Here is a 24,125-nt window from a genome sequence, read left to right as displayed (position 1 = left end):
TGCTCATTTGTCGCTACCTACTGGCATAAATATAAAATCTCCAGAATAAGTTACTGAATGAATCAGTGAATGAAATCAAAATGAACAATGAATCAAAATCCCTACCACTATTTGGAGAGCCACAAACACAGAGGAAGAGTGCGATACAAAAAGTGAAGCATCGTGGTGATGTTCTATGGAAAAAAAGGCCTTCAACAAAATTTGAAAGGTGCTGTTAGCAATTATTTTGGCATATCACACGTAAAATGCCTCAACTAACGGACAAATATCACGTCTGTCTCTGAGACAGATCTAAGCTCAATATTTTTTTTTAGAGAAATTTAACAAAATGTACAAAGTGTTTGCTTAAAAACATTATTTGCCAATGGAGTTTCTTGTTTTAATCATAAACAATATACAATTTTGTTCGATTTCTCTGAAAACAAGACATTTTATATCAATATCTTATGTAAATTCACTTCTCAAGTAAATGTATATTGTTTTAAGGCTGTTTAGATATTTTTAATAGAAAACAAGAAAAAGATACTAAATAATGTTTTTTTTTTTTTTTTCAGTAATAACATCTGTTGTGTTCTGTTTTCTTGAGGTATTATACATCCTTCAATGAAAAAATTAAAAGGATTAAAACAAAAAGACAAAATACTGATCTTGGATTGTACAATTTCTATTAGCAACTCTCAACTCTTTCCACACATCCAAAGAAATGTCCTTAATGTCTATAATTAAACACTTACTTGCAAGAAACAAAAAGAGTGCGTGGAAATGAATGTAGTGTGCCTGGTGACTGTTCGTCTGCACATTATATGAGGTGATTAATGACAAAGGCCAGACTGTATTATAAATGCTGCGCGTCTATCAGAACAACATTTTCATTACCGTAACATAACTTCACATACACGGAACAGGGAGTCTACTGCACCCTCAAAGTGCCTTCACTGTAAACAAACAAGACCTTTTGGGTCACTTGGAAACTTTATCCGATATCTGGCTATTGAATGGTGCGTTTTCTCTCATAGTGCTGTTGTATGCGCAAGGGATAATCCATGGCTACCTGTGCATTAAACTATTTTAATGCACAACGTGGAGGTGGAGAACCAACTGGATTATACCATGGCCGCTTGCCAGTGTTGATTTCATAAAGCTGTCATTGATTTTTGCAGTGCGATTTTTTATTTTTTTATTTCTATCCTTTGTCATTTTATATTAATGAGGAAAAAACATCATTACAGATGTGACATCTCTTTGTTACATACATGACAGCTATGAAAGTGGCACATACATGATTAGAGGATAACCATCCAAAACGCTCTAAACCTGAGACATCATAAAACTCTCACAGTGTCTCATTAAGGAGGATAGAAGAGTAGGTGCATTAATACTGAACGGTAATTAAAACAGATTGGACCTACCTGTGCCTGTGCATTAAATGTTTTTAACATGCGCATTCCAGCTGGCAGAAGCATATGAAGAGGCTACATAAGGGAAAGTCCTTATCTGTGAAAGTGAGCAGGAGAGTGCTCGAGCAAGTTGCAAACTATCATTGGTATAAAGAGGGCTGTTTGTTTTTTCTCAGAGTGAAAGTGGGGAGCCAAGTTCCTTTAGCAGGGAACAGAGAGATACAGGGGAACATTGAAAGCAGCTCATAATGAGAGGCTGCCAAGACAATTTGTTCTCGGAAAACAAAAGACTACATGAACACACTGAAAACAGATCACAGATCTATAAGCAAACTAGAGGAAGAAGGTTCCTGGAACATTTTGTACATGTGCAAGGTACATTTTAGGAAAAATGTTGCATATGCAAAAACGAGCACAATAATGATACAGTTTGTCACATTTCACATAACATGATAAATTTAGGAGCATAAGCAACATATAATTCTAAATGTGTCCATTTTCTGAAGAAAATATGAGTGGTGTCTGCCTACGCAAAACTCAGGGTTCCCACTGTTTTCAAGGCACAGTTTTTCAGGACATATCCAGGACATTTTAAGTGCCCAACAGGTACAGTATTTAGGCAAAAACACACAAGAGGTCATGGTGTATATTATGGTAATTGGATGATTATATTTTTTTTGAATTCCATACTCGAGAGTTTAATTAAAATTTCATTATCAAAATGGTGTCTAATCAAATTAATCATTAAAACTTTAAATCAAATGAAAGTAGAATTATTTTAATTTATTTATTTTTTCAACATAACATTGCATTATTTTTATCAAATTAAGTGCTTTTATGAAAATTTACAGCACAATCCGCAAGAACACTAGAGATATTTTAATGAACTGCTGCACAACAGAAAATCACAGATGTCAGGCATTGCTTTAAAACATTATTATTATTTAATTACAGTAAACATTACATTACAATAGTAATATATTGTTGTCTTTTCCCCATTTCAAGCAAGTCAAGCTTTTATTTAGCCATTTCTATATGTTTTTGAAGACAGTTTCTCACCCCCCCCCCCCCCCCATGTGCTTCAGAGTGTTCTGCTCTCTATCATCTACTACACACAGCAAGCGTGATGATCATGATGAGGTGTTGTCAGTGTATGAGTGGCCAGCTACACACATTCATTTAGAAGCATGCAGCACATGCAGATTATATATTTTCAGATCCTACATGTGTAACCCGTGGGATAAGTGGACTCTGGTGTTTGAATTATTACAAATTTATTTACATCCCGAGGTATTAAGGCCGTATCACCATGCAACCGCCTCAGTGAGTGAATTAATTATTATTATTTATTTTTAAGTCAACAGTCCGACCATTGTCACTGTCTAAAGTTTACAGCTCAGATATTTTTTGTAGTTAACACAACAGCACTGTTGGAACAAAAAAAAAAAAATTATGTTGGACTATATCAATACCTAAACTACTGTATTTCATTGGAGCAAAGCAGAGATGACAGCAGATAAGCAGAGAATGTATGTGACATAGCATCATTCATGACAGTCAAACATTAATGTGAAAATAAATGTTTGTGTGACATTAACCATGAAAACTACGGTCATGTTGCTAGGGTGTTGTGAGTGGTTTTCATAGCGCTGCTATGTGGTTACTAATGGCTTGTTACTGCATGTGGCTGCTTGGGTGTTCTGGGTGGTTGCTAGGGTGTTATGGGTGGTTATTAGGTGGATTCTTACTTCATGCCTCCATGATATTTTGATCCCTAGATTTGTCTCAGGTCACTCCTTCAATGTAAGGGATTTTGTCAGCAGTTTTATAATCCGACAGGCGAAAATCTAAGTCTGATCACTTAAAACAGTAATAGCATACCATTTCTCAGCAAGCCAAAAGATTTGAGGTATGATTTATGTACATAGCACAAACATGCACAAAGTTGTGCGAAGTATCCAACTTAGACTAGAGATCTAAACGGCAAGTATGAGCAACAGTAAAAGAGAAAAGAGAGGAGTATTGAATGGTTCAGGACTCTCTTTTCCACCACATATTTAGTGTACAGCTGTCAGTTTCAAATGGCCCCAGAGAAGAAACATTTTGTGTGTGTGTATGTGTGGGCACTCACTTAAGGGGCGGCTATGGTCCATGACCTCATCCTCCAGAGTCGTGTGGATGCTGCTGCTTCGATCGCTGGCCAAGCTGGAATGGCTTTCCATGCCAAAGCTGGTGAGGGTTGGAATGGTTATGCTGGACTGCAAGGGTGTCTGTATTTGGCTTCCACTGGATTCTGAGTGTAAAATATTGAATAAAAAAAATAAACTTGGGTGATTCATATCAAAGAACATGTCTGGGTCACATTTCAGCTCAAACTCAAAAGAAAACATTAACAATATATATATATATCCTATCCAGACACAATTATTTTTTTTATTTCTATTAAAATCAACAAATTAAAGGCAGTGTAAAAAATACTACCATAATTTAAAAATACTTACATGAAAATATTATTATTTTTATTTTTTTTTACTTGATATGCAGTAAACCATTAATTTTGAGTTAAAAAAAAAAAAAAAAAAAAAGATACAAAAACAGAATCAGGTTTTTATTCAAAAACATCGTAATTTTAGTATATAAACCATCTTGCAACCACTTAGCAATGCTCTTGCAACCACCAAGCAACACCCTACCAACGCCCTAGTAAACACCCAAAACTTCCTGACATTGCATACATATAAACAAATATCATAAAAATGTCATTATTTTTCTTATTCATTTATACGTTATTGGGGAGAATCCACAGTAATTTTGACCATATACAAGATCAAGATTAGTATTTCTAACAAATGCTTAAAAAAAGTTACTTAAACACATCAAGAGGGTTTCATTTATTCAGTGAGCCAATTTATTTCCAGGAGTTGTGAATTACCGGAATCTCTTCTTTGACCGGTCTCAGACATGAAGGTCTTTTTGTCGATGCTGGATTCACTGTGCTCGACGTCACTGCCATCACTTTCACTCAAGTAAACTTTAAAGAGAGAAAAGGAATGAGAGAGAAGAGGTGAAAAATTGTCAAGGCGTTGTGTAAACACAGTGCACAACTTGTGAAGCACTAAACCCGGCCTGTAAACAAGTCCCTGTGACCTGACCCAACCTGAAAACCGAAAGACTGAACCTAACCAAAATTACTCACTCTCACAAAGGGATTTAATTACATTGATTAATATAACATTGGAAACAGTTGGTTTAAAGTAATTGCATAACAATAAGAATAGCATTTTTTGCATTATTACTGTTCTGCTTTGCTCTTTCTCTGTCTGTGTTTGTGAGTGTTTTTCGCTTGTGCTTGGCGTTTCTGTTCCAGGTGCAGCTGATTTGCCAATCATTTGCTCCACCTGTATAATGGTGATTGGCTGTTCCCGAGTGTGCGCCTTATAAAATCTCTGTGCTGCCGTTCAGATGCAAACTGTTGTGACTTCGTTCAATTTGCACTCCTCCACGCTCCCAACCAGCCGCCAGACACCTAGAGTTTCGAGAACTGTGATGGTTCTTTGAATTTGTGCTCTTCAGCAATAGTGTTGACTCCGTTTTAAGCAGTTAGGTCTGTGTGCCCTGTTTATTTGATATTGTTCGTTCTGTTTTTGTTAGTAGGAAGTTAGGTTAGTTAGTGGGGGGAGTGTATTTTAATTATGCAATTAAGTATTGAGGCTTTCCAACAAGCACCTTCACTTCAGGCTTAAAATAAATCTGAATTGATTCTGACAGCAGAAATTTAGGACATGGCCTACCTGTTCTGAAAGCATCAATTAAACAGGCAATTATGGAAGTGTTGCAGGAGAAATTGTTGGGGGCTGGAGCCCTTAAATTCGGAGTAACAAGTCCAGAACAGTGGGATGTTGAGGCTGCTGCGCCTGAGATGAAAACATTGGATGCAGTGGAGGCTTTAGTCAGGGTGTTGTCTAAAGACGTGAGTGCTGCTCCTCATCTAATTGAGGGTCTCAATACAGAGGACCTTAAATTGGCGATCAGACTTAAAGAGCTTTAATTGGAAGTCAAACGCTAAGAATGCTCTACACAGCTTTTGTGGTTCAGGCAGTGTGAGCTGGAAGCTCAGAATGCGCACCATTCCCAAGCAGTGTTGGAGAATGTTTCACAGGCTCCCATACTGCCTCAGCTTTTAGCTCCAAACACTTTTTCTCCTGTTCCACTCACATTTACAATTTTGATATAAGTACCCAAATTAAGTTAGTCCCACCATCTAGAGAGACTGAGGTTGACTCTAACGCGTTTGAGCGTGTAGTTGCTGCTTTGCATTGGCCTGAAGATATTTGGCCACTTTTACTCCAGTGTAAACTGGTTGGAAAAGCACAGGAGGTTTGTGCTGTGTTGCCCTTTGAAGATTTGTTGAAAGCTTCTGTTCTTAGAACTTATGCGTTTGTTCTGGAAGCTTATCGTCAGAAATTCTGCGATCATGTAAAAACAGCCAATCAGACCTTTGTGGAGTTTGCCCGTGAAAATGGAACTCTTTTTGATAGATGGTGCCAGTCCAGTAAGGTGAGTACTTTTGAGAACCTCCGTGAACACGTTGCTTGAAAATTTCAAGAGTTCATTGGACAAACTTTTGATCCATGCACACTCGGGCAGACCACTGTCTGTGCTGATGAATTTGTGTTGATGAATAAAAAACGTTTTCATTTCGTCCACTTGCTGAGAAATTCTTCAGTCTGGCTTGTCTAAATGCTTGAAAAATTCAAAGACTTTTCTTTCGAGTCAATGTGAAATGCGGAAATGTTTTTATTGTCCCAAATCTGGTCATTTCATTGCTGTTTGCCCAGCACTGAAAAAGACAAATTCTTCTCCCAATAGACGGTCACTAAAGAATGTTGGTTTTGTTCATTTCGTTAGTTCTGAGTCTAGTTCGGAAAGATGAGATTTGTGTGATTCTGTGCATGAACCTCTCACTTCAAAAGGGCAAGAAGTGGATTTGGTTCACGATTTGTTTGTTTCTGATATCATGGTTTCCCTCAACCGCCAAGCAGAAAAAATTCCACTCACTGAATCACAAAATTGTGTCGATCTGTTTCCTGAATTGTGTTCTGCTTAAGAAGTTACGCGGTCGCAGTTGCGTACATTTAGAGATGTGTTTGATTCTTCTGAAACCCTCCTGGACTCGACTGAAAATTCTGATGTGTGCCAATCTTCTGATTCACCTAAGCGTAAGTGCTTGGATTCGCTGTCCAACAATGATGGTGCTGAAATTGACCGGTCGCTGTCTATTGACAGGTTGACACTTGTCAATGAGCTTAATTAGAAATAAAGTAAAAATGAAGGTATCTCTGCATATTAAGCTGGCATAGGATTTTCTTTTTAGTATTGAAAAAAACTACACTTCACCTTTAACTGTAATTATTGAAGTATTTTTATTTTAAGTTTCTTTAAGAGAACACATGAAAAGTGTTCTGATACTTCACAGACCAGGGCAATCTGACCTGTGTGTATATCTAACATGAAGACAAAAGTTACTGCTCTTTCGTCTAATTCATCAAGGCCTCTGCTTAAGGCCTAGCAGAGGTTGTACTTCCTTCACCAGTTGAGGCGCTGCTGATACAGTTCTATTCAGCAGTCATTGAGTTTGTCCTCTGCACTTCAATAACTGTTAGGTTTGGTTCAGCTACCAAATCGGACATCAGAAGACTACAAAAGGACAGTTCGGACTGCTGAGAGGATTACTGGTTCTCCACACTCCAATAACTGTACACATCCAGATTGAGGAAAAGGGCTGGGAAAATCACCCTGGACCCCACTCACCTAGCCCATTACCTCCTGCCTTCTGGCCGGCGCTGCAGCGCACCAGAACAGCCAGGCACAGGAACAGCTTTTTCCCTCAGGCCATCCATCTCATGAACAGTTAAAATTGCCCTATTGAGCAATAATTATGTGCAATAACAAGCTTAGTCAGTTATATTTATTTAACATATCCTACCTCTTCTGCACATTACATTCCCTTGCACTATCTTTATATAACAGATTATATTTGTATATACGTATATATTTGTGTCTTATTGTGTATTTTTAAATAAACTTTATATTCTATTCACTTATTTCTATTCTATTTTTTTATTTCTGTCTTATTAAGCTCAATTCAAATTCCTTGTATGTGTACGCATACTTGGCAATAAAGCTCATCCTGATTCTGTTGTGGCTACACTTTTGAAAAACAGTGTGTATTTAATTTTTTGTTTACTGGACCCATTTACTTTCATTGTATGTGCCTTACTGCAAGCAATTTTTTTTCTCCAAAAAACGATTGGTGCTGAACTAGATGGGCTTCATGACACTTTAAAGCAAAAGATAGGCAGGAGGTGCGACTCAATTGGACTGACCAATTTTAGACACAGTATGAATGGGTGATTTTTTGCCAAAGCATCTTATATAATTTAGATGAACTGTTTTAACCTACAATAATCGTTTTTGATGTTGCATTCAAAATCCCTTTGGCTCCAATATCTGAGCGGTTGTGTGCCCCCTCAGTTTAAAAGTGCACAACACTCCTGGTGTCTCTACAATAATACTATTCGCATCTACTTTCTAACTATCTGTTTTCTCATTTTCTAAACAGGGGCAGGAACAGACACCGTAAGGAACTTCTGAGAAGCTTCATGCAGACATGAACTTTTGCCAGTCTCTTCAAAACCTTCATCATCACAGCAGCACACACTTGCTCCTGATCAGTGGCTTGAGCCCAAGCTGAAAATTAATATTTTTATCGGAGAGAGAAAAGGCAAGCTTTGGATCAGCAGCGTTCTGCCTTGCAATTTGCTGCACCCCATCTGCCATGGTTTCGATCAGAGGACAGAGGATGGCGGTGCAGTGTTGTAGTATGTGTGTGTGTGCGTGTAAGAAGGAGAGACCTGTCTACCGCCGCCTTCTCTGAGTCTCACACATGCTCTCTCTCTGATACTACCCTTCTCTCCAATCTGGCTTGATGAATTAGACGAAAGAACAGCGACTTTTGTCTTCATACTGAATCACAGATACACACACACAGGTCAGATTGGTCTATGAAGTATCAGAACACTTTTCATGTGTTCTCTTAAAGAAACATAAATAAAAATACTTTAACTGTAATTGAGTCAATTATTAAAGGTGAAGTGTAGTTTTTTCAATACTAAAAAATAAACTCCTATCCAAGCGTAATATGCAGAGATACCTTTATTTCTACTATGTACTACTTTATTTGTACACTATACAGTATTTTGTCTTTTTCTCTGATCTGTAAAGAGAAAATCTAGAAAATCTTGAGACCCTGATTAGCATTACAAGAGGACCTCAGGGTCCCTAGTCCAGATACAAACATTGCATAACTTCCATTGGAGTTTCCTTTGTTTATAAAGAACAAATAAACAAAACATATTGAAGTCCTGAGCCCTGAATTCTGATATTTCATCTCAACAAAACATAAATTATACCGCATAATAATATCATTATTTGCATTCAGACACCATCTGTAACCAAGAAGCCTAAGAAGAATGTAATTTCCCTCCACTCATTGTCTACTGTTGCCTCCTTATATCGAGTAACATTCAGTCACATTAGGGGCAATGACATGAGAGGCCAGGCTACCAAATGAAGAAAATCTAACCTCTGCTAGAAGTCACAGTGCTTGAGCTGACTGTTCTACAATAGAAATGTCACCAACACTTAGTTAAATGTCTTTGCAAATATGAAGTGATTGTTTACTTTAGTCAAACAGAGACAGATATCCGCAGGGCTTCAGTCAAACAGGCGTGAAAGCTGAGATGCAGAGCATATAAAATTAATGTGGAACTATGCTGTGTTGAATGTTTTCTACCAGTTGATTCTAAGAGGTTACAGCAAGTGTTAAGCATATTCAGGTATGTAACTATTGTATTCGCAATGGTTGCATGCAATTAAAAAAATTTTTTTTTAAAGCGTATAAAGTGGGGTGCCTTGTGCATATCACTGTTATACCACTCTGACTTTGATTCTGCAGATAAAATTAAAAAGAAATATATGAATAATAGGTTAATTTAAACATGCTAGAATTTTTATTTTTTAAGATTTATTTAAACCTATTTCAATTTAAATGTATTTATTTTAAAAATATACACTGGCGGCCAAATGTTTGGAATAATGTACAGATTTTGCTGTTTTGGAAGGAAATTGGTAATTTAATTCACCAAAGTGTCATTCAACTGATCACAAAGTATAGTCAGGACATTACCGATGTAAAAAAAAACAAAAAAAAAAACAGCAACATCACTATTTGAAAAAGTCATTTTTGATCAAATCTAGACAGGCCCAATTTCCAGCAGCCATCACTCCAACACCTTATCCTTGAGTAATTATGCTAAATTGCTAATTTGTTACTAGAAAATCATTATATCAAACACTGCTGAAAGCTATTTGGTTCATTAATTTAAGCTTAATATTGTCTTTGAGTTGCCACAGTATGCAATAGACTAGCATGTCTTAAGGTCAATATTAGGTCAAAAATGGCAAAAAAGAAACAGCTTTCTCTAGAAACTCGTCAGTCATTCATTGTTTTGAGGAATGAAGGCTATACAATGCTTGAAATTAACAAAAAAACTGAAGATTTCATACAAAGGTGTACACTACAGTCTTCAAAGACAAAGGACAACTGACTCTAACAAGGACAGGAAGAGATGTGGAAGGTCAGATGTACAACTAAACAAGAGGATAAGTACATCAGAGTCTCAAGTTTGAGAAATAGACGCCTCACATGTCCTCAGCTGACAGCTTCATTGAATTCTACCCACTCAACACCAGTTTCATGTACAACAGTAAAGAGAAGACTCAGGAGTGCAGGCCTTATGGGAAGAATTGCAAAGAAATAGCATCTTTTGAAACCGAAAAACAAAAAGAAAATGTTAGAGTGGGCAAAGAAACAGACATTGGACAACTGATAATTGGAAAAGAGTGTTATGGATCTTAACCCCATTGAGCTTTTGTGGGATCAGCTAGACTGGAAGGTGCATGAGAAGTGCTGGACAAGACAGCCACATCTATGGCAAGTGCTACAGGAAGTGTAGGGGTGAAATGTCACCTGAGTATCTGGACAAACTGACAGCTAGAATAACAAGGATCTGCAAAGCTGTCATTGCTGCATGTGGAGGATTTTTTGATGAGAACTCTTTGAAGAGGTTAAGTAGTTTTTTTTTTCAAATTGTAATAGTAATTTTTCACGTTATTAATGTCCTGACTATACATTGTGATCAGTTGAATGCCACTTTGGTGAATAAAAGTACCAATTTCGTTCCATAAGAGCAAAATCTGTACATTATTCCAAACTTTTGGCCACCAGTGTATATATTATTTACATTTATTTGAAATAATTTAAAGTTTCAGCCTTTTAATTACATTTTTATTCTTCTCAGGATATCAGGATGGTTATAACACCTTGACATGGTTTTTCCACCTTGACGCTTTTTTCCTTTATGCCCCACAAAAATATTAAAAGCGAATTCTAGTAGAAGACATTCATTTTAAGTCATTGTATGTTTTTCATATACAAATTGCTAGGGACACAAAAAAAAAAAAAAAAGTGTTACATCATTGACTCTTTCAAGCACACTGATTGTTTCATTTCTGTTGTCAGCTCTGTTAATAAGCATGCTGATCGCACTGAATTCGGCAACAGTAGGTCGAACATTTTGCAGCTGAAATCGGTCTGTGCTCACTAAAATTTAAACGTATGGGCACGGTGAGCTCACAGAGTGGCACCAAAAGCGAGCTGTATTTTTAGACAGAAACGCATATTTTATCAATTCTACCCCCTAACCCCAACCCTAAACCTAACCGTCAGTACAGTAAAAAAATTAAATAAAAATAAACCCTCAAAATCACGCTCATCATTGTTTGTCAATGCGATTACTTCCTGGTTCCCAAAGGACCAGAGCCAAAGTCTTGAAGGATGCTAGCGCAACACTCTTTCAGTGGTGCTAGAGGTACAGTGCTGTGCAAAAGTTTTAGGCACTTGTGAAAAATGTTGCATATTGAGGATGTCTTCAAAAATAATGAAATGAATAGTTTTCATTTTCACTTAATGTCATACAAATTCCAGTAAACATAAAAAAAAGCTAAATCAATATTCGGTGTGACCACATCTGCCTTTAAAACAGCACCAATTCTTATAGGTACACCTGGATACAGTTTTTCTTGGTTGTTGGCAGATAGGATGTTCAAAGCTTCTTGGAGAATTCGCCACAGTTCTTTTATCTATTTCGGCTGTCTCAATTGCTTCTGTCTCTTTATGTAATCCCAGACTGACACAATATTCAGTTGGGGGCTTTGTGGGGGTCATGACATCTGTTGCAGGGCTCCCTGTTCTTCTATTTTAATCTGTTCTATTTGCAAAAGTAATGTTTGGGAGTCTAACATTTATATTTCCTATTGACACAATAGAGCTGAAGATATAAATAACCATCTTAAGACAAATGTTTTTGTGAAACATCTTAGACTTTTGCACAGTAATGTAAATGCAACCTAGTCTCATAGAATAAATGTCATTTTTGCAAACTGACTTATATCTTTTATCTAACTGCAGGAAAACCTTGGCACAAATGGCTCAAAGAATTAGTAGCGATAGTGTTGGTGATTCTCCAGTTCACAGTTTAGGTCAGTCTAAAGCCTAAAGGAACCTCATCCATGATGACCTTCTGAACTCAGAGTGAACAAATGTAGTTCAGGACAAAAGTTAACAATTCAGTCAATAACATTCAAGTTTCTGTACTATGAAAAGAAGTTGTTTTATTATTTATTTTAAAAGGCTATACATTCTCACCCCCACATGCTCTCAAGTCAGTCTATTATTTTAACACATTTACTTTGCCAAGCAAATAAACTGATCCTGTAAAGAAAAATCATACCTACTGTATATCAGTTATTGAACTGATACAAAAACAAAATTTTACTTTTTCAATAAGTATATATACATTTATAAACAAATTTCACAGTACTGACACGTGACAAAGTTTTTTTCTGTACTGTTTTAGAGGAATAATTTAATTCTGATATTTGCTACAGTTACATTTAATTCTAGGATCAATATGTGCTTATGTGAAAAACGGAGTGCTTTCTTGTGTATCGAAAGTTATTTACATTCTCCTCCTCTTCACCACAAAAAAATTGACCACAAAATATTTACAAGTAATAATCACACTGACCCCATTTACACCTGGTATTAAGATGCATTTTTGGTGATCTGGTCACATGTGGTCAGTGCTAAATACAGGTCTAAACGGGGTCTAAAACGTTTTGTGATCGGATCACAAAAACCCACAAACAAAAGTAGTCAAAAACGCATGTGACCAAATCACATTTGAGGTGTAAATGCTAATCCGGACAGCAGTGAAGCACCACCCCTCACATGTCAATCAATTGCTGCGATAAAACAAAAGTTTAAACTTTGCCAATTACGAGCTTCTTTAATAGGAAATAACCATCCGATAGGACAGTTTCAAAAGGCGGATACATACCACCCCTGGAGTCACGAGTTCGAATCCAGGGCGTGCTGAGTGACTTCAGCCAGGTCTCCTAAGCAACCAAATTGGCCCAGTTGGTAGGGAGGGTAGAATCACATGGGGTAACCTCCTCGTGGTCGCCATAATGTGGTTCTCGCTCTCGGTGGGGCGCGTGGTGAGTTGTGCATTGATGCCACTGAGAATAGCGTGAAGCCTCCACACACGCTCTGTCTCCGCGGTAACGCACTCAGCAAGCCACGTGATAAGATGCGCGGATTGATTGTCTCAGACGCGGAGGCAACTGAGATTCCGCCACCCAGATTGTGGCGAGTTACTACGCCACCACGAGGACCTAGGGCGCATTGGGAATTGGGCATTCCAAATTGGGGAGAAAAGGGGAGAAAAAAAAAAAGGCGGATACATACACAAACACGAGAACTTCACAGATCTTATGAGACACAAGAACATCTGCAGCTCAGGTTAATACAGGTAATCCACAAAAATAACAGACAATTCTGCTTGAAATGTTGCTTATGTGCTTAGGTTAAATTTCAGATGCATCTGGGAGAGAAACAGAGCATCGCTTTTTTCATGCTTTCTTGTCTTTTCTGACATTTTTGCTGTTTATTACCATGCAGTAACACAATGACATAGTGATTGATGTATGTCGTCATGAAATCAGAGGCCCTCCCCTCCAAATCCTATCACAAGTGGTCACAGGAGTTGCATTTGAATGACCAGGTGCAAACAGTGATGTGTCTCTCCTGACCACATGTGATTGGATCACCGAGACACATCTTAAATCAGGTGTAAAAGGGTTCTTTGTAAAGCCAAGAAGAACCATTTTTTAATAATCTTAAATCTAAGAGATCATTTTGACCTCCATGTAGGCCTTACCCAAAGTGGCAAAGCTTGCAACAGTGGTCTGGTTATTTTCAATCTGATGAACATTTGTAATTATGATTTTTGTTAGGCATTTCATTTCCAATACAGTGGCCAGAAAAAGTATTTGGACAATTTTGGACACACTGACTTTCATAGCATCAGATACAAAACACTAAACCAAGTGGCATTTGCAAACAAATGAAGCTATACCTTTTCTCAGAACTTGCTTTACTTATCTTTGTAATTTTTGCCACTACTTTTTAACCAACAGGTCCCAAAGACATTTTAGTGGATGTATGAAGTCAGTTCCCCTCAAGTTCACACAAGTGTCCTAGCAGAGAAACCACAGGTGTAGTTCATCACATTAAATATGGACATGTTCCACAAAATAAAACATATTTTTTGTCTTATGTCTTTCTATATCACACAACTCAAATACATTGTCATTCTCTAAAATTCTGAGTGTGACCAACCTGAACTTTATAAAAAAAATCGAATCAAATCAAATGGTACTCCTTGAACCGAAAAGCCTAACATGGTATGCCTTAAATTTATTTTCTTGTTACACAGCAGGACTTGCTGCTGTCTAAGATTCCCCTCTGATCACCATCTCTAAATAAGAGCTCATTACCTGTTCGACCAGCACATTACCATCCCAAATCTGTTATAGCTGCCAGATTCAGGATTTTCATGAAATTCCAATGAGTCTTATTTTACAAATTTACATACATTTAGCCTGATTAACCCACCAGCATTAATTCACTGGTGTATCAAAATGATTCAGGCAGGCAGAATCCAGGGAGGGATCAGTGTTGATGGAGAAATAAATGGCTGGAGTTCCAGATGTGTTATCTGAATATATCTGCTGTAGTTTCTGCAGCAAGAAGCCTGTTTAATGCTAAAGAATTATGGCAGATAAGATAATAACACATCTGTAAAGAGAAATTATTGGCAGATTATTGGCAGAAGGGGTGTTTTGAGTCCTTTAAAGTAGCTTCAATGAACTGAAGTTGATTGGTGTCTTCTATAGCAAATATTTTTTAAATGCTTTTTTAAAATGTATTTACAGTTGCAGGCAAAAGTATGTGAACCCTTAGATTGTCCTGGAAATCGGCATAAACTGGTCATAAAATCTGATCTGAGTAACAACAGTAAACAAATGCAATCTGCTTAAAGCACACATACACTATATTTTCAATAAAGACATGAAAACAGCTTTTCAGATTTTATGCACTTATGGGTGAATCCAAGGATTCACATACCTTTCCCTGTAACTGTATAAAGATCACAATTTAGAGCAGAAAATAGCTGAGCAGAATGTTGAAATATCATCATTCTCCTTCTTTAATGTCACCTAGATCATATGAGATGGGAAGTGTTTTACCTGCATGTCCAATTGAGTATGACTTTATCTGCATGTCTAATCACTAGTGAAACTAGCTGGCCAACTTTTTTTCTAAGAAAACACAATAAATCAACTGCTTTAGACTCAAAGCTGGCTTCCAACTGCTCAAGTGCAATTGTACAGGAACTTAGCCTTAATCCAAGAGATGCACACATGGAGTGGTAGTGGCGTAGTGGACTAAAGCACTGAACTGGTAAGCAAAAGGTTGTTGGTTCAATCCCCACAGCCACCACCATTGTGTTCTTGAGCAAGGCACTTAACTCCAGGTTGCTCCAGGGGGACTGTCCCTGTAATAAGGGCACTGTAAGTTGCTTTGGATAAAAGCGTCTGCCAAATGTAAATGGTGGTAGTGTGTGAGTGTGTGTGTGTTAATTAGAAATCGAATTTGCCTGGATGGAGAAATGGGAATCCAATCTGACAATAATATCTTCTCAGTGACATAACACTGATGCACACACCCAAATCACTCAACAGTGATTTTGAGCATTGATCAAGTAATGGAAAAAAGACCTCTTAACCATAATGTTTTGCACAAAACAAACCCAGATGGGACATGTGATAAGCCTCATTCACATGACACGCTGGAGTGAAGCACCAGCATTTCCCTAGCATCGTGTTCCAGACAATTTAGATATAGTATAGTATCATTTGCGTGCATCGTGTCAGCTCTAAAAGCAAAACAAGAAGTTCTCTGCAAGCAATTTTCACGTGGAGTTCAAAGTGGCATCATGTGAATGCGGCTTCACGATTGCCGTAGCAAAGAAACTGCAAACTATGGACTAAATATTTCAATTAGTCAACCTCCCACTTAGACTTTGGAAAACATTTAATGTAACTTGAATTGGTGCTATTTTAGTGCATTTCTATCTGTATACAATGGAATGCTTTATCTGAAAATGCTTTTCTTTTCTAAGAAGGAACTAGATGCAGTTTAACAGGAAAGAAAGCATATATAGTCAAATTCCAGCACTTTCAAACCCTGTAATTAATAATGATTAACTATGGAAAATCATGTGATTAATCACGATTAAATATTTTAATCGATTGACAGCACTCATTTTTATATTTAAAACATCTAATTGTATATTTATTTGTATTTTTTTTTTCCACATTGCTATTTCTACCTAATTGTCTCTGATGTTTTGACTTCTATTCACTTTTGCACATATTCTGGGCAACTTTTTGTTTCCATTGATTGATTTTGTTGCAATGAATAAACATTTACACACATGTGGTTAGTTGATATAATCCTTTAAGCATTGTCCACATACTTTCTTCATCTAAAACTTTTTTAAACAGCATTTTCTTATTTTGTATACTGTAATAATTATACTTGCAGTTTCAATGACCTCATATCAGAGCTTGATCAAGGGGGTGCTGGGTTGGGCTTTGCCCCCAAATTATACCTATGCCCACCCAAACGCAAATGAAGCAAAGGATCGAATTGTATCATCATGGCGCTAACCCTAACGGAATGCAGTGGAACGAAGTTCACATGCACACCCCCATCGACAGAAGACACACTTGCGCAACACCACCAACAACACACCAACAAAAAAAAGTTCTTGGACATGTTATTTGTCATCTACCAAGCTGAAGAGTGCTTATTTTGATGTTTTCTCTTAAAAAAAAAAAAAAAAATCCACACATCAAGTTCAGTGTTCATTGTTGATATTCAGTGCAGTGTTCAATGGATGTTTAAAGTTATTACAATTTTCACAGGTAGGGCAGTTTTCATGATTTCACCTAGGGCCCCACGGGCCAGACCTGATATGAATGATCCTAAATTTTGACCCATTGTAGATGTAATTTATATCTTAAAGGAATGTTCCGGATTCAATACAAGTTAAATTCTATAAACAACATCTGTGGCAAACTTTTGGACCCTTCTAGGGCTTAAAGCAGAAATATGAAGCTTGTATTTTGGTTAAAGCACTTGCATTAATTCTTCCATACAAAACTGAGTGTTATATGACCTGTAAGGTTGCTGTAAATCACGCCACAGATGCTGTCAAAAGACCTTATCTTGTATTGGACCCAACAATTTTGCTAATAACGTTTTGAACAACTGGCTTCAAAATACAATATAAAAAGCTTAATTATAGCTCAACTAGATCAATCTTTGCCTTATTACATTCTTCAATTCAAATTGTCTACTCTGCATTTGCTTAGTCAATACATAATTAAGAACAAGATTGTTCATTCTGCTGTGATTATAAAGTGTCCTGAAATAACTGCACAAATGTAGGTTTAGTTTTGCCTTAATTTGTCATATTCTTATGTTAAAAACTGCATGGCCATCAAGAGGCAGTTCCTAAATGAACACTTGCATTTTAATAATGCTTCATCCAGTAAAAGCCTTTGACTTGCTCAAACATAACAGCAGCAGCTGGTATGGAGGTATTATTCTATGTTAGTCCCACAACAAGCAGATCTCAATTTATTGAAGATCTTGGTTATTCAGTCATCCATTACAAGGATGCACCTTTTACACCTCTCACTCTTTAAAGCCCAATGAAATCTATTGATGAGCACAGTTTTCTTTCTTGTGTTGACAAATTTCATATTGAGACATGAAGTCTGCGTGGGGCATATCAAAGAGATCATTAATTTGTTTAACGAGTCAACGTCAATAGGTTTCAGGTATGTGCATTTAAAATTTGTATTTCTGCTAAAAGTTAATTATGTAAACATTTAGGAGTACTTTATCATATAGAGTAAATGGCCTCAGAGCTAATAGACATGGACTAAAAGCCACAAAACTTCAATTTTGATTTAATGGGATCTTTAAGCACACATGGATGGCACAAAGCAACATCTGCTTGTAAAGCTGGTTTTAAAAAAAAAAGAAAATCCACATCCACCACATGATTTTGCAGATGTCTGTCTACCTACAAATATTAACTGCTTCGCCAATACATCTTATATACAAGTACAAGTCAATACAAGTAATAAACCCCACCATATGCGAGTTTGATGAACATCCCTGAACATCATATTTGCATGTCAGAGGTAATCAAATGCATGAGAAACTGTGTGACTGTAAACTTTGATGGGCCACAAGCTTTAAGATATGCAATAAAATGATGACAGATTGTTCCATGGCGAGTCTTTACTAGGAGACATCACAGTACTTGAGACATGTAGTACCCCTTCTACTGCCTAATTCTTCTGATAAATAAGCTTATCACACACAGCAGATGGGTCAGTTTTATTCATGCCATGGCAAGTTTATTTTTATATTTTACTTTACATCCTCCCTTAAAAGTATTTCTGCAAGGTTAAGCAGAACTGTGCCTTGCAGCTAGTATCGTTTCAGCTTCAGCAAGAGTGGATGTTTATTGGGAGGAGGGTTGAATGGGGTCGCTGAGATAGCTGAGCTCATTAATGGCATTTCTGTTAGAGAATGGGATATCCCATTTAAAGTACAGTACTGTCTGAGGGGTGGATTAATAAACTAAATGACATTTTGATTTATAGCCTCACTAGCATGTTACATAACTGCTAAAATGACAAATTAGAGACAGTATTGGGGTGTAAAGTATTGATAATAAACCAGTACAAACCACATAACAGAAAATGTTGTTATAGTTTATAGCCAAATTTATAAATTTACTTTTTTATTGCAATTCGATTTTCAATTTGTCGTTCCAATTTAGTTTCATTTTCACACTATGGTTGTTAGTTTTAGAACTTCCATCCATACAGAACAGATCAGAATAGAATAGAATAGAATAGAATAGGAATGTACATGAATGTACACTGTACATAACAGCAAAGGTTTGTCCTTGAATTAAAACATGATTTTCAGCTGTTGGTTAAGGCTAAAGTTATTATAGTTTAGAATTTTTATTTGAGTTTTTATTGCTATTCTATTTTCAAATGATCATTCCAACTTTTTACTGAATTCCAGTTTGTTTGTTTTTGTTGTTGTTGTTTTTTTTTGTTGTTTTTTTGCACTATGTGTTTGTTAATTTAAAGCTTTGTGAAATCCATAGAGAACAAAACAGAATCAATTAGAATTTAGACATAAACTTCCATTCAACAGGACACTATAAATTACAATAGAATGTAAGCATAAACTTCTATAGAATAAAATATAATGCAATACAATACATTACAATCTATACATATAGATCTAACCTTTGCTTTGAGCCCAAGTGTAGGTGATGGGGGCACTCCTGGCCACTGGTAGCTGCTCTCCTCTTTCTATTACTGGATTTCTGTTATCTAGAATTGAATCCTTAATAGGACGAATATGCTTGGGCAAGGCTTTGTAGAACCAGGCTCCAGAACGTTTCCACACCTTTAAAGAGAAGGAAAAGCCAAACAAATTAAGCACAGCTCAGTAAGGGATGATATAAAGGAGGTTTAGCAAGTGCTCTGGGTGTTTTGCACAAGAACAAAGTAATCTCATGGAGTCAAAGCAATGAGTTTTATGACAGAGCGCTAAATTGCACAGAATCTAACACTACAAAAAATGAGCTTGTAGACTTTAAGCTATAACATGCATTTGAACAGCTGTTGGTTTGGTAAGTCAGCATGCTGTTACCACAAATACTGGTCTTATAGGTGAAGTGTACCATTTTTCTATGTTAAAATATGTTTTCTATCACAGTTTAATATGCAATAAGTAAGCCATTTAAAGTTTTAAATGTGCACTGAGGAGCGTGAACACTGTGGACCTGTGGTCCAACATGTCAACTTCTGGATCAATCAATGGTGTGAGTTTGGGGCAGGACTACCTTTTTGTTGGAACTAGGGATGTACTGTATAGGGAACCAATTTGAAACTAAAATAATTATTAAAAAATTAGATACCAATATTTCTACAGTATCAATATTAATCAACTTTGTTTGACTGACAGACAGCAAAGTTGCATCAAAAAAGCATCAGAAAATTTGCCTTTGCGACTTGTGCACTACTTTCCAGGTCTCCTGAAGTCATGCATGTAATATAATTATTATTATTTACTTAGTTTAAACACTTTTTAAATTTTGTTTTTTATTATTGTTTGAAGTATACATGCCACTATTGGGCTCAGAACAATGGCAGATAGCATTCTATGGGGAGACCTTTTATGAAGGCGATTATTATTTTTGTAAATCCGTTTGGTCCTGCTAATACCACAATTACAAGTGGTATTAGCAGGACCAAAAAGAGAGTCCTTAGAAAGTCCTTTCAAAACACATTACCCTTCTGAAACAAACACTGCTATGCTCCAGAGGTGTTCTGACCACAGTATGGTCTGATGCCAGTCGCTCTTATGGTGTTATTACAGAGAGAGAGTGATGCTTAGCTAGCCAGCCCCTGCTCTCGGCAGAAAGACAATTAAGAAATGATGGACAGCCATCACTGAAATGTCAGGGCTGACAGCATTTGCTGTAGTCTTGGCAGAGACCATCTCCCAGCTGTACCTGGTTTCTTATATCTCCATTTGTACAAGCACTGGCCAGACACAACAATGCAAAATTAGCTTGCAGAGTCAATCAATCACATACAGGTGCATCTCAATAAATTAGAATGTCGTGGAAAAGTTCATTTATTTCAGTAATTCAACTCAAATTGTGAAACTTGTGTATTAAATAAATTCAATGCACACAGACTGAAGTAGTTTAAGTCTTTGGTTCTTTTAATTGTGATGATTTTGGCTCACATTTAACAAAAACCCACCAATTCACTATCTCAAAAAATTAGAATATGGTGACATGCCAATCAGCTAATCAACTCAAGACACCTGCAAAGGTTTCCTGAGCCTTCAAAATGGTCTCTCAGTTTGGTTCACTAGGCTACACAATCATGGGGAAGACTGCTGATCTGACAGTTGTCCAGAAGACAATCACTGACACCCTTCACAAGGAGGGTAAGCCACAAACATTCATTGCCAAAGAAGCTGGCTGTTCACAGAGTGCTGTATCCAAGCATGTTAACAGAAAGTTGAGTGGAAGAGAAAAGTGTGGAAGAAAAAGATGCACAACCAACCGAGAGAACCGCAGCCTTATGATTGTCAAGCAAAATCGATTCAAGAATTTGGGTGAACTTCACAAGGAATGGACTGAGGCTGGGGTCAAGGCATCAAGAGCCACCACACACAGACATGTCAAGGAATTTGGCTACAGTTGTCGTATTCCTCTTGTTAAGCCACTCCTGAACCACAGACAACGTCAGAGGCATCTTACCTGGGCTAAGGAGAAGAAGAACTGGACTGTTGCCCAGTGGTCCAAAGTCCTCTTTTCAGATGAGAGCAAGTTTTGTATTTCATTTGGAAACCAAGGTCCTAGAGTCTGGAGGAAGGGTGGAGAAGCTCATAGCCCAGGTTGCTGGAAGTCCAGTGTTAAGTTTCCACAGTCTGTGATGATTTGGGGTGCAATGTCATCTGCTGGTGTTGGTCCATTGTGTTTTTTGAAAACCAAAGTCACTGCACCCGTTTACCAAGAAATTTTGGAGCACTTCATGCTTCCTTCTGCTGACCAGCTTTTTAAAGATGCTGATTTCATTTTCCAGCAGGATTTGGCACCTGCCCACACTGCCAAAAGCACCAAAAGTTGGTTAAATGACCATGGTGTTGGTGTGCTTGACTGGCCAGCAAACTCACCAGACCTGAACTCCATAGAGAATCTATGGGGTATTGTCAAGAGGAAAATGAGAAACAAGAGACCAAAAAATGCAGATGAGCTGAAGGCCACTGTCAAAGAAACCTGGGCTTCCATACTACCTCAGCAGTGCCACAAACTGATCACCTCCATGCCACGCCGAATTGAGGCAGTAATTAAAGCAAAAGGAGCCCCTACCAAGTATTGAGTACAAATACAGTAAATGAACATACTTTCCAGAAGGCCAACAATTCACTAAAAATGTTTTTTTTTATTGGTCTTATGATGTATTCTAATTTTTTGAGATAGTGAATTGGTGGGTTTTTGTTAAATGTGAGCCAAAATCATCACAGTTAAAAGAACCAAAGACTTAAACTTCTTCAGTCTGTGTGCATTGAATTTATTTAATACACAAGTTTCACAATTTGAGTTGAATTACAGAAATAAATGAACTTTTCCACGACATTCTAATTTATTGAGATGCACCTGTAATAGTTGATGGCTTTTTAGTTTTGCATACTTGGTTTTGTATTGGATTCTGAAAGTGTCTGGCAAAAGTTTGGTGGGAAGAAATAAATGTGAAGCATAGCTCCTGATGAGGCGAGTTAGCTTAAATGATGAAGGTTTTTGTGTTTAGTGTAAAAGCCAAAAGGCAGACTTCTTTCTCAGGCAGCCAGTTTCTGTTAACAATGAGGAAAAATCTGCTATTTAAACTACTATTGCAATCAGTTCATTTCACAGAGGAAAAGAATAACTTATTATGATACAATCAATGATAAAGGGCTTGAACAGACATTTTTCCCAGACATGTGTTTTATCAGTGAGAGATAACATGTCATTTAGAAAAAAAATTATCCACTTCGCAAGTGGAACAAGTGAATCAAAGGAAAATCAGAAGTCTGTTTTGCCCTCTATAAGTGTACCTAGTTCTTAAAGTAGGCTCCATAAGCAGAATCATTATCAGCATATTAAAAAAAATATGCTGAGAATGCCTTGTACATGGCAATTACACAACAGAAAACCATTGAAAATTAAATGATTAGCCTACATGACAAAATAACACTTTATTTGATATTACTGTTGTGTTTAAAATGTGTTATTTTCATTGTTTGAATACTGGGTGACTGGGTATTTCTCATTAGTAGCTTTATTTCATTTCATTTGATAACATCATTTTTTTTATTATTCATAAATATTTACGAGTAGTTGATACTGCTGCAAAAACTGTCTCTTCGTTTTGTTGTTTTTATTTTGTTTTATTGCTTCTAATTTGTTTTTTTGTTTTGTTTTTTCTTCTTTATTTTAATACTGACTGTTTAATTGTCAAAGTTTAACAAAAACTGTCTCTTTGTTGTGTTGGTTTGAAATATTCTATTGCTTCTAATTAGTTTTTTGTTCTTTATTTTAATACAGACTAATACAGAATACAAAGCAATGTTTACTTGATAAATATTTTAAGGCAACATGCAACTATTACAATTTGTTAACATTAATATCGTTTTTTAAAGCTGCACTACATAAGAATTTTGGGTTAAAAATGAAAGGTTTCTGTCATTTGATTTGCTCATATCTCTTACATTGTCAGTGAGCATCAGAATATCATTCTTACAGTACGATTTTAACCATGTATTATGCACCACTGACCAAATGGTGAGTTGATTCCTCAAACTCCGGTATTCTCCATTGCTATACCATGTCTACAGAGGCAGAATATTTGTATGAATTAACAGAAGCAGAGCTAATTTGCAAAGAAATATAGAAAAATATCTTAGCTCAGTAGGTCCTTAAAATGCAAGTGAATGGAGATTTCTTTTTTGAAGCTTCAAAAATCACAGACAGTCAGCATAAAAGTCATCCATACGACACCAGCTGTTAAATTAATGTCTTCTAAAGTGACACGATCACTTTTGGTGTGAAAAAGATAAAAATATAAGTGCTTTTTTTTTTAACTCTAAATCATGTTATCGCATTGGCAATTCAAACAAGGCGAGAACTCAGGCATGTGCGTCACAGCCGGGAGAGCAGAGCTGTTTACAAGTGAGAAAGAGGAACGCTGTACAGTAGCTTGGTTGGTTTTGGTTTAGATATGTATTTATCTGTTTCTTTACTCACAATGGTGCATTTGTGTGCTCATCCTGAATGTTTCAACTGAGTGGAGAACATGAGATCACGTCTGTATCATGGTTAAATGAATACATCACACAAGAGACCGCTTGGAATCCACCCTCTCGTGAAGCTTACTCGAAGTGTTGGATTACAGTTAAAAAGTACTTAAATATTGATCTTTTTTGCACCAGAAGTGATCGTATCGCTTTAGAAGACATTAATTTAACCGCTG

General features: G+C 36.8%; 1 protein-coding gene across 4 annotated transcripts in view; it reads right to left on the bottom strand.

The window, feature by feature from the left end:
• Positions 1–24,125, bottom strand: part of doc2b (double C2-like domains, beta) — a 277,442-nt gene that overhangs the window by 216,911 nt on the left and 36,406 nt on the right. For all 4 annotated transcript variants that reach the window (XM_051696116.1, XM_051696118.1, XM_051696115.1 and 1 more), the window contains 3 exons: positions 19,338–19,500; positions 4,330–4,428; positions 3,529–3,690 (listed from right to left, as the gene is read on the bottom strand). In XM_051696116.1, the coding sequence (XP_051552076.1) occupies positions 3,529–3,690; positions 4,330–4,428; positions 19,338–19,500 (424 nt within the window). The remainder of the gene's footprint in view (positions 1–3,528; positions 3,691–4,329; positions 4,429–19,337; positions 19,501–24,125) is intronic.

Source organism: Myxocyprinus asiaticus, chromosome 4 (assembly GCF_019703515.2).
Source record: "Myxocyprinus asiaticus isolate MX2 ecotype Aquarium Trade chromosome 4, UBuf_Myxa_2, whole genome shotgun sequence".
In the NCBI taxonomy this organism is placed as follows: domain Eukaryota; kingdom Metazoa; phylum Chordata; class Actinopteri; order Cypriniformes; family Catostomidae; genus Myxocyprinus; species Myxocyprinus asiaticus.
This window is presented reverse-complemented; position numbering and strand designations above follow the sequence as displayed.